This window comes from Tachysurus fulvidraco, chromosome 16 (genome assembly GCF_022655615.1).
Source record: "Tachysurus fulvidraco isolate hzauxx_2018 chromosome 16, HZAU_PFXX_2.0, whole genome shotgun sequence".
NCBI lineage: Eukaryota > Metazoa > Chordata > Actinopteri > Siluriformes > Bagridae > Tachysurus > Tachysurus fulvidraco.
In genome coordinates this window covers 15,957,380-15,969,818 of record NC_062533.1, presented here as the reverse complement: position 1 = coordinate 15,969,818, position 12,439 = coordinate 15,957,380, and the positions used below count along the sequence as shown (strand labels likewise).

Genomic DNA, 12,439 nt, shown 5'->3' with positions numbered 1-12,439 from the left:
AGATATAAATTAAGTGTTCATTAGATGTATGTTAAGTGTTCATTAGATGTATGTTGTGTTCATTAGATATAAATTAAGTGTTCATTAGATGTATGTTAAGTGTTCATTAGATGTATGTTAAGTGTTCATTAGATGTATGTTGTGTTCATTAGATATATATTAAGTGTTCATTAGATGTATGTTAAGTGTTCATTAGATGTATGTTAAGTGTTCATTAGATGTATGTTAAGTGTTCATTAGATGTATGTTAAATGTTCATTAGATGTATGTTAAGTGTTCATTAGATGTATGTTAAGTGTTCATCGGATGTATGTTAAGTGTTCATCGGATGTATGTTAAGTGTTCATTAGATGTATGTTAAGTGTTCATTAGATGTATGTTAAGTGTTCATTAGATATATATTAAGTGTTCATTAGATATATATTAAGTGTTCATTAGATGTATGTTAAGTGTTCATTAGATGTATGTTAAGTGTTCATTAGATGTATGTTAAGTGTTCATCAGATGTATGTTAAGTGTTCATCAGATGTATGTTGTGTTCATCAGATGTATGTTAAGTGTTCATTAGATGTATGTTAAGTGTTCATCAGATGTATGTTAAGTGTTCATTAGATGTATGTTAAGTGTTCATCAGATGTATGTTAAGTGTTCATCAGATGTATGTTAAGTGTTCATTAGATGTATGTTAAGTGTTCATTAGATGTATGTTAAGTGTTCATTACATGTATGTTAAGTGTTCATCAGATGTATGTTAAGTGTTCATTACATGTATGTTAAGTGTTCATCAGATGTATGTTAAGTGTTCATCCGATGTATGTTAAGTGTTCATTAGATGTATGTTAAGTGTTCATCCGATGTATGTTGTGTTCATTAGATATATATTAAGTGTTCATTAGATGTATGTTAAGTGTTCATTAGATGTATGTTGTGTTCATCAGATGTATGTTAAGTGTTCATTAGATGTATGTTAAGTTTTCATTAGATGTATGTTAAGTGTTCATTACATGTATGTTAAGTGTTCATTAGATGTATGTTAAGTGTTATGTTGTGTTCATTAGATGTATGTTAAGTGTTCATCAGATGTATGTTATGTGTTCATTTGATGTATGTTGTGTTCATCAGATGTATGTTAAGTGTTCATCAGATGTATGTTAAGTGTTCATCAGATGTATGTTAAGTGTTCATTAGATGTATGTTAAGTGTTCATCAGATGTATGTTAAGTGTTCATTAGATGTATGTTAAGTGTTCATTAGATGTATGTTTGGTCGTTCTGGTGCTCAGGGCTCTGTAGTGTCTACCAGATGGCAACAGTTCGAAGAGTGAGAGTGCTGGATGTGAGGGGTCCGGAGTGAGTGAGTGTGCTGGATGTGAGGGGTCCGGAGTGAGTGAGAGTGCTGGATGTGAGGGGTCCGGAGTGAGTGAGAGTGCTGGATGTGAGGGGTCCAGTGTGAGTGAGAGTGCTGGATGTGAGGGGTCCAGTGTGAGTGAGAGTGCTGGATGTGAGGGGTCCAGTGTGAGTGAGTGTGCTGGATGTGAGGGGTCCGGAGTGAGTGAGTGTGCTGGATGTGAGGGGTCCGGAGTGAGTGAGTGTGCTGGATGTGAGGGGTCCGGAGTGAGTGAGAGTGCTGGATGTGAGGGGTCCAGTGTGAGTGAGAGTGCTGGATGTGAGGGGTCCAGTGTGAGTGAGTGTGCTGGATGTGAGGGGTCCGGAGTGAGTGAGTGTGCTGGATGTGAGGGGTCCGGAGTGAGTGAGTGTGCTGGATGTGAGGGGTCCGGAGTGAGTGAGTGTGCTGGATGTGAGGGGTCCGGAGTGAGTGAGAGTGCTGGATGTGAGGGGTCCAGACTGATTGTCTTTGCCCTTTTGCTCACTCTGGAGACATACAGATCTTGGAGAGTTCAGCCAATGATTAGCTCAGCAGACCGGACTACCCTTTGGGGTTCTTTTGGGGTTCTCTGGAACTTTTCTATGAATATATTCTCCCTAGTATATAGAATATATAGATGTAGAATCTATATAGAATAGTATCTAGAATAGTTAATAGAATAGTTAATAACTGAAATGCTTATGAAAAACAGAGAGTTCTTTAAGCACTGAGTGTCTACTTTCATATAAGCTTCCTAATAACTACCACTGAGGGGTGAGACATACATGTAACATTGCCTCCGGGAAAACGTGTCAAACAGGAAGTTGTGTAGTGTAACAGGAAGCCAAGATTAAAAGATCTTACATATTGATGGAGGCAATCAACCAGGTCAAGACCTTGTACAATACCTGGGAAATTATTGAAACAACTTTATTTGTCTTATTATTTGTTCGTGCTTATTATTTTATTATTTGTTCTACACCCTCAAAAAGATGGACTACAGCCATCTTATTAAGGTCTGGTAAAAAAAAAAAAAACCTCTCCATGCATTGTTGAATAAAGTCTTTGTGCTCGCTGAGATAGAAATCGTTAAAACTTTTCTGACTTATTCCAAATGAGCTGGAGGGAATGGCGAAAATGTCTTCCTCCGTTCCTCTCATTCCTGATCGACTCTGGTATAAAACAGATGAAGGCTGAGGTAGAAGAGACACATGAGCACATGTCTCTTGCTACTGCTCTTTTTTTGTTTGCTGGCACTGCTGCAGGTCTTAGAGAGGTGTACAGCTACAGAGTCTCTTTGCAACGAGGTATTGATCGCATCCTTAGGAATTCCAGTAGGTCAAGTGTTAGACCACTTTCGATTCCAATATCGGAGACATGTCACCCTGTATATCATACCAGAGATCTTACAAGTGTCGAAGCAAAGCATATCACCTGTGGTTTCTTCTCTAATCTGTCAAGTTGCCCCAATGGCTTTTTTTTTTTTTTAATGATCTTTGGATGGGTAACAGTCCAGTGTTTAACATTTTCTGAAATGGTAAACCAAAAACCAAACAATATTTGCAGAATTTCATTTAGAAAATCATTAGAAAATTTATTGTTTATGTGTTGTGTGATTGCGTGTGTGTGTGGGGGGGGGGGGCACGGTGGCTTAGTGGTTAGCACGTTCGTCTCACACCTCCAGGGTTGGGGGTTCGATTCCTGCCTCCGCCTTGTGTGTGTGGAGTTTGCATGTTCTCCCCGTGCCTCGGGGGTTTCCTCCGGGTCCTCCGGTTTCCTCCCCCGGTACAAATACATGTATGGTAGGTTGATTGGGATCTCTGGAAAATTGTCCGTAGTGTGTGAGTGAATGAGAGTATGTGTGTGTGTGCCCTGTGATGGGTTGGCACTCCGTCCAGGGTGTATCCTGCCTCGATGCCCGATGACGCCTGAGATAGGCACAGGCTCCCCGTGACCTGAGAAGTTCGGATAAGCGGTAGAACATGAATGAATGAATGAATGAATGTTTATGTGTTTAAGTGATTTATTAACCTAAGGTTGATTTACTACAAAGAATTAACCCAAAAGGCAAAATATAAGTAACAAAAGAAAAGTATGTTAGCCAAACACATACAGCATACTCTTAAAACCAGAGCTGATTATGTCCAAATATGGCAAAACAGCTCTGTACTGCAGATTTCATGAAATTTAGACACTTCATTTCACATCAATGTGTAAATGTACAAGCGTAACATGTTACGGTGTTCAGAAGGTTCGTCATTTTCGGTTTTTATTTTCATCTCCGTTTTCTCCTGGAAAACCTGCCAATTCTCACCCACCAGCCAGCTCTCCTCTGTCACATGGCACTTACCAACCTGCATGGGCGAAGGCAAACCGGTTCCAGCAAATCTTTAATGTGTTAAAGAGTGGAAGAACTTGAGTGTCCTGCCGTGACCTCGACCCTCATGACTTTTGGGATATCATTAAGGATCTTGTGGAACACACAGTACAGTACTGTGCAAAAATTTCATTATTACATGGGGGTCGGGGGTTGCAAGCACTAACACAAGCTTCCTTCAGCACACAAACTGCATAACACACTCAGAGAAAAGTGCAGTTTGCCCTCTCCTGCACACATGGCCTTACAGATATATCATTTGGCAGACACCCTTATAAAGAGCGACCCACATTTATTTATCTAAGCTGTTGGGGGTTACGGTCCTTCCTCAAGTCCCCAGCACTGGCAGCTTGGCAGTCCTGGGATTTGTACTCACAACTTTCTGATCAACATCTTAACCACTGAGCTGCAACTTCCGTCCAAATTGTCTCACGTTCATTTTTTTTTTTTAAAGTGAAAGTGACGTGACATACGGTTAAGTACGGTGACCCATACTCAGAATTCGTTCTCTGCATTTGACCCATTCAAAGTGCACACACACACACCGTGAACACACACACACACACACCGTGAACACACACCCGGAGCGGTGGGCAGCCATTTATGCTGCGGTGCCCGTTGGGGGGTTCGGTGCCTCCCTAATACTAAGACTCCCTAAGACTCCCTAACCATTAGGCCACAACTTGCCCCTATATGATTGATAAGGGAGAAATGAACCCATCCCAGACAACCAGTTTTCTCTATTGGTTCCCAACCGTAGATGGCTGCGGCATCGCTGGAATTCAAAATCACAATAGAGAATGTTTTTTTTTTTATTACACCCCTCAGGATCACCCCTCTGTGCTTATCTGCGTTAGCTGTAGAACCCATTTGAAAGAAAATGTTTTCAAATAATGTTTCGCTCAGGCCATCCTTAGAAATATTTTGGTTTGCAGTAACAGTAGAAAAAAGGGTCGGTACGTAGGGCTATATATATTTTTTTCAAGTTTCAATGTAAAAAAAAAAGTACAATTTTGGTGATGGTGATTACGTAGGTTTGACTTTAAACAAATTAGCATATCGTGACGTCACTGACCGGGTCTTCATCCCGTGCCTTCGGGCGCATCATTGCAAACCTTATTTTGATGCTGGACAGTTTTTCCAGAACTTCCTGCCAAGTTAAAGCGGTGTCGAGCTGTTTTAATGCATTTTTTAGATGTATTATGGTGCCCGAACCCATATGACTTTAAACGGTGACCGCGAACATTTTGTTTACTGCAGCCGCAGCCATCGTTACCGTCGACTCTGACAGTGAATGCGAGTATGAGACGGAGCGAACGCACAGGCTATAGTGTGACATCCGTTAACCAATAGTGTAAACATAGATGACATAGATATACTTTATTTTATTGCTTTTGTATTAGTTGTTTGAAGAGTAAAAATAAAAATAAAAAATTGGTCGGTCTTAACGCAAATTTACAACCGGCAAGTCGGTCGGACTTAAAGCAAAAATAAATAAATAAACTGAGTCGGTCCTAAATTGACAGGGTCGGTCGGGTTACGGCAAACAAGAATATTTTTAAGGATGGCCTCATTAACCTATTTTTTTCGCATGAATTCCTAATTTTATATTTTTCCTTTTTCTGTTTCAGAGCCATCATGGAACACAAGGAGCTGTTGAAGGTGCAGTGGGACTGGCAGATAGGTAAGATTCATACACGCTATCCATCTGCAAAACAGGGCAGCCCCATGAGATGAGAGCGCTATAGGAGACCTGGCTAATTAAAAACCTGTGCTTTTCTTTTTGTATGTGGGTGGGGAGTTGCAAGAAAGACCCGATTGCCATTTCTGCTTGAATCTGCCCACCCTTATGCACATATCCAGCACACATTTCCTCCCCCTGCTGTGTGAGATTTTTTTCTCAGCAGTGTGCTCAGGAGATCTGTCACATGGTGCTACTGTTTCTGGGTAAGTGAGCTAGGCTGAAAGAAGACACAGTAGGAGGTTTTCCTCGGAGAAATTGCAAAAGCAGTGCGCAGTTAACACAGCTTCTTATCCAAACTCTTCGCTTACCAAAACAAGCTTTATTAAAAAAAATGTCAGAATTCTATACTGACCTAATGCTTCGTCATCACTTAGAGCAGTCTGGAATGATAAAGGATCTTTGGCTGAGGATCAGGTGTAAAGAGTTGGAGAAACTGTCAGGGACTGCGGACCGTCTCATATTTTCAGTGCTATTGCCAGGATCTCAGTGTTGTGCAATGCACCAGGTGTTTGTGTTATTCTGACCATGGCATGCCAAAGACAGCATTCGCACCACGTCTCGGGAGGGTTTTCGACTCGTCATAGGGGCAGTAGAGAGTCTGGAGCTGCTCACAGGGCAACTGGGTAAGCTAGAACTACAAACCTCAGACTAGACTGCTATGCAAAATATAATAAAAAAATAAGGGATTAATCCTGCGTATGGTTTACGCAGGATTAGTTTGGGGAAAACCTGTCAAATGTCAATGAAAATTCTGGAAAACTGCTGAAAAAATATGAAAATATGAGTTCATTAAAATAGCTAATCAATATACTGTGACAAACTCTTGTATCTAGTTTCAGTCTATGATAAAGATGTTGTTTAAGAAGGCAGCTCAACAAAAACAGGTCTAATCTAGACGTATTAATTATCCGAGGAATTTTTGAGGAACTTTTATTTGCGAAAATGCAGGACCACGGACAGAGGGTTAATATTTAGAGGTTGGAGTCAGAAAAAAGTTGATAAGTTTCAAACCCATTACTTACTATTACGTATTTATTTTTTCAAGCATCATTATTTACACACGTGTAGCATGAGCAGCAGGGAAATGCTGTGGGACATATATGAGGTGAGATGCTGTCAGGCTGAAGAACGTGCCGGAAACCAAAACCCAAAGCAACAGATCTTATTTTAAAAAGATGGTAAAAAAAAAAAAAAGTAATGTGATCTGTAATGAAAACTAAGTGTAATGACTCAAATTGAAGTGTATTTATTCTTTTGATAACATATTGTAAAAAGTGTAATGTGATTGTGTATAATATGTTTTGAAAAATGGACCCCAGGAAGATTAGCGACCACTTGTGGAAGCTAATGGGGTTCTAAATAAATAAATAAATAAATAAATAAATAAATAAATAAATAAATAAATAAATAAATAGATAGATAAATAAATAAATAAACCGAATCGCAATTCACGAGGTTTAATGGAGAAAACAAAAGGGCAAACGCAGAAAACGGCAACCCGGAGCAAAGCAAAGCTCCGGGTGTAGCAAAACCTGGCAAATGCTATGACCAGAATACTGTCATAGCAGTAAACTGTGAAAACTACCATGACACGTAGTGTACGTAGCTTGCATAGTCCAGCAATGTTCATCAGCCCAAACTGTAAAAGGGACAATGAGCTTGGTGGAGAACGGAGGTTATATAGCCTTGAGGCTGATCAGTGCCAGGTGTAGAACATTAGTAGGGAGGAGAGCTGCTAGGAGTGATAGGTGTGTTAGGTGATGGTGTGGCTGGTGGATCCCTGACAGATGCCTTACTGGTCATCATACAATAGAGACAAAATAATAAACATACAAAAAATATGGCGAGTCGATATGGCTGATATGAAACATTGGATACTGTGAATTTTTCATTTTGTTTAGTCAGAAGGTTTTTATTATTTTTCTATAACAGCAGCTCTGACAGACTGAAAGACGGTTTTACAGGACTATATCGACGCTCTCACTCTCTTTGGATCTCTTAATGGTGCCGTGACCCGGACTAACACTTACTTTATATAATAAAGTAAGGCTGTGTGGTGTTAAAGGAAAAATGGATCCCTGTTACATAGAGCAAACTCTCACTACTTAATGTATCACATCACATCCCACACAGACCCACGTTTTTGCATTTAAGAGAGAAAACGATCCCACGTACTGATTGTGAGAGTTAACGACGCTCGCTGAGACGAGGCCCTGGAATATATCTAAATTTGTACTCATTAGCGACAGCGAATATGAAAAGTGTTCTGAATATTCATGATATTTAAATGTGCATGCTGATTTCTCGTAGTCTGGAGATTCTCGGCATTTTAGAAATAAAACTTGTCCTCGTGCATTGAGGTCTAGGATATGAGGATGTGAACTGACAAGAACACATTTATATTAAAACTGTCAATTGATTTACAATGAATTCATTTGTTATCGAGATTAAACTCATTCATCGTAAGTGATCAAACAGGCTAGTAACTAAGAGAACTAAGAACTCAGTTGTAAATATCTATATTAACTTTCCAAATAACTGGTTGTAGATGTGGCACAAATCACAGATTTGAATTGTTGAATTATCACAGATGACAAACATCACAAAAAGAATCGTTTTGCGCATCACAAAATACAAAATTCAGGATTATTGTTGTTACTCTCAGGTGTCATCGGGCATCGAGGCAGGATACACCCTGGACGGAGTGCCAACCCATCGCAGGGCACACACATTCACTCACACACACACACACACACTACGGACAATTTTTCCAGAGATGCCAATCAACCTACCATGCATGTCTTTGTACCGGGGGAGGAAACCGGAGTACCCGGAGGAAACCCCCAAGTCACTGGGAGAACATGCAAACTCCACACACACAAGGCGGAGGTGGGAATCGAACCCCCAACCCTGGCGTTGTGAGGCGAACGTGCTAACCTCTAAGCCACCGTGTCCCCAAATGTTTTATCAACTTCCAAAAAATAGTCTCACATGAACCTTTTTCTGAAAGGAAAACCCTTTGTTTTAGGTTTCAACGTTACACTAAGGATTATTCAACGTTAAATCTAAGGATTTCCTCAGATGGACAAAATATACTGTTAGCTAAGAGATGGAACATTTTCTAACTTAAACTTTATGTCATCTACACTAGCAAATGGGTTAATCTAATACCCTAGATTATTTGCAAAGCGGACAAACCGTATCCACTCAGTAGTACAGATGTAGTATAGATGTCCTGTTTAACATTAACATGAATTACAGCCCCCGACCCTGTACATAACTGAATTAATTAATAATAGTAATAAGAATCAAAGCTTCAAATTATTGAATCATTACTTATGTCTTAAATGACAAAAAGAATCGTTTTGCATATATACAAGAGACAGAGTTCAGGATTATTGTTTTATTTTCAAGGACAAAACACTCTAAGTAGCGTCCTGATAGCCGTCTAGATCTGTTGTTAGAGTCTTGCCGTTATTGTACCAAAAGGTTTTCTCATATACAACGCTCGCTCGATTGAGTCGGCTGAGTCATTGACAAATATTTATTTTTAGCCAAAAACCCTATCGTAGACAAGGCAGTATTCTTTTTAATTCAGAGTTAAATGGTAAGACTGAAAAGACTTTTGGATAAAAAAAAGCAGCATTCAATAGGATCCTGATTGCTTTTGGTGCAATTGTGGATTGGGAGATGGCCACGCTGGAGTGACAAGTGCTTTAGATTTTTTTCCGCACGACTGCTGTTTACCTTTCCGTCTCTAAGCAAAAATCTGTCTCAGTTATCTATTTACCAGAATCCCAGTTATCCGTCTCCAGTTATCTTCATCTCCCTCATCGTCATCTGTAGAAATAAAAGTCACGTCCTTTACAGACACACTTTGAAACAACTGACTTGAAAAGGCCAGAAGATAATTTTATTATCTGAGACACTCGATCCTATTACGCTGGAATGACGAGCAGAGAGTGTTCTGTAAAAACGTCCTTCATCCTCCGTGATAGCAGTGACTTTTAAATCTCACTCCTGCATAGATAAAATGGAAGTCACATCTTATATTTATTTGGCCTTATCTTATTTTTCTTGCTGAGGAAAGGTCATGGATTAGCTCTAAGGCTTTGTAAATAAGAAACAAACAACAGGGTGAAAATTTGCATGCCTGTTTTTTAACATTGTTTATCTTAATCACTATCACTAGCGGCGAAAAACGAACAAAAAACGATTTCTTTGCATGCACACAAAATAAATACTCTGGTGTTAATCAATCTTATATATATATATACAGTGATCCCTCATTTATCGCGGTTAATGGGGACCAGAACGCCTCGCGATAGGTGAAAATCCGCGAAGTAGGATTGGCCCTAAGTTTGACCTTTTCACTGATGGTCATCATCTTCCTCTTCCTCTTGGGCTCACTAGAAGCATCTTTCGCAGGGGCACGGCGCTTAGGAGGCATCGTAAGGGCTTAACAAAAAGTTAATTTCGAACACAATACGCGAGACACAGCATCGACAGCGTGAACAAGAGAGGCGAGATACAACAAGGGAAGAAGCTGGGAGAGGATGCGATGATGCGCAGCCAATCAGCTCAGATCTCGTGCCGGGAACCAATCATGTGCCTTGTCTGAGTGCCTGTGGGTATGTACAAAGCCTCTGAGAGAGTTTTCTTTGCCTGGCATCCTGGGAAACCGTTTTTATTTATTTTTCGATTAATATTTTTGAAAAATCAGCGATGCACTTAGGCCGCGAAACTTGAACCGTGAAACTTGATACGCGAAGTGGCGAGGGATTACTGTATATATATATATTTGCATACTTGACATATTTTCACACTGACTAAAAGCAAAAGCCAAACTTAACATCCTTGATTGCTGAATAAACAAACCATAGCTTCTACATTTACTATAGTCTGAGTGTAATGACTCGAATTTTTCCGTGCACTTTTCCCCTTGTGAAAACCTTCTCCTGTTTTTGACTCAATACGTTCCTCTCTCTATCAAAACGGCTCAAACTTGTTGAGTTATACATACCGGTGTTGCTAAAGTACCCTTTTCCACTGCAAAGAACATTTTGTGTAGTGGAACTGATGTATGGATGTTAAAGGTTCTCCATAGAACCATACACTATACTTTAAGTGTGAAGGTGATTCTGGCTAAGCACATAACTCCTACGTTCTATATAGAACCTTGAGGAAGCTCTTTTTTTAAAGAACGTGTTGTTAAATTTTCTCTCAATGCTACCAGAGGCGTGTCAGGTTTATGAAGTGATGGTTTGAGTGATGGATTTCTCAGGTGTCAGATGTTTTTCCAAAGCCTACTCATGGAGACAGAGACGAAGCCTTTGTTTGATGCACATACTGTACATTACAGCATAGTTCATTTTTATGCCAACTCTGGTGCAGCTCGAGTTAAGGGGTTGGATCAACGGTCCAGTGATGAACTTAAGCCCAGGACCTTCTGATCAATAACCCAAAGCCTCACCATTGAGCCACCACTTAGGCGCTGTTCAGAAAGTCTGAGCCATTGCTCAAGTGACGCTTAAGGAAAGTTCTCCCGATCTTACTGATAATTCAGAAAAAGCACAAGGTCGCAGTTGCATATGTTGTTTTAAGTTTTATATTAATTCATTCATTCATTCATGTTCTACCGCTTATCCGAACTATTCTTGGGTCACGGGGAGCCTGTGCCTATCTCAGGCGTCATAGGGCATCGAGGCAGGATACACCCTGGACGGAGTGCCAAACCATCACAGGGCACACACACGCTCTTATTCACTCACACACTATGGACAATTTTCCAGAGATGCCAATCAACCTACCATGCATGTCTTTGGACCGGGGGAGGAAACCGGAGTACCCGGAGGAAACCCCCGAAGCACGGGGAGAACATGCAAACTCCACACACACAAGGCGGAGGTGGGAATCGAACCCCCAACCCTGGAGGTGTGAGGCGAACGTGCTAACCGCTAAGCCACCGTGCCCCCATATTAATACATATTATTGAGTATTTCTACATTTACATTATGTACATCTTAAAATTTTATGTACATTCTGCTCATGGGCCGAGGAGTTGCAGCCTGGTGGACTTGGGATTCGAACTCCGACGACTCCCCCCCCCCCCCCCTCTATATTTTTATCCTCTACATCTCCTTTTATATTTCTAAGTAAATTCTAATGTTTATTGTAATAAAACAAGTAAACTATGTACAAACATGGTTTTCTTCAACTTCAATGGAATATTTCTGTAAATTACACGTAATACTTACATTATTTCCTGATGACGGCCTGAGCACCGTTAAGAAGCCATTTGAAGTCCAGACCAGATATTATGATATAAATATGGATATAATTAAAAAAAAGCATGTACACTACAATAAAGAAGTCTTTATTTTGTCACATCTGCATTACAGCACAGTGAAATTCCCTTTTTTTTCACATATCACAACTTTGAAGGTTGGGGTCAGAGCCCTGGAGCAGAGAGAGTTAAGGGTCTTGTTCAAGGGCCCAACATTGGTAGCTTGGCAGAGCTGTGGCTTGAACCCCAAACCTCAGCGCAGAGCCTTAATCCCTTGAACCACCCTTGTTACTTATATAGATGTGGTAGCTCAGTGGTTAAGGTGTAAGGCGACTGCTGATCGGAAGGTCATTGGTTCGAATCCCAGGTCCACCAAGTTGCCACTGTTGGGCCCCTGAGCAAGGCCCTTAACCCTCAATTGCTCAGGTGTATTCAAAAATCTTCTTCTACTATTGTCAGGAATTTTTTCTAACATTGGGCATTTATTTCTAAAAAGAAGCCAAAATAAGCAACACTAAAAAAACAGGTTGATAAAAAAAAAATAAGATAGGATATACATTTTTTGCACTGTTTTCAGTTTTTAGACAGTTAGAGACATATTATTTATTTTCTTTTAGGTACATTTGTCTAGTGTGGACTGAAACCACCGTTGAGAGCTGCTGCTTTG

General features: G+C 40.2%; 1 protein-coding gene across 1 annotated transcript in view; it reads left to right on the top strand.

Annotated features, from left to right (window-relative positions):
- Positions 1-12,439, top strand: part of slc35f1 (solute carrier family 35 member F1) — a 133,135-nt gene that overhangs the window by 99,137 nt on the left and 21,559 nt on the right. The window contains exon 6 of the mRNA XM_047801910.1: positions 5,374-5,426. Coding sequence (XP_047657866.1) covers positions 5,374-5,426 — 53 coding nt within the window. The remainder of the gene's footprint in view (positions 1-5,373; positions 5,427-12,439) is intronic.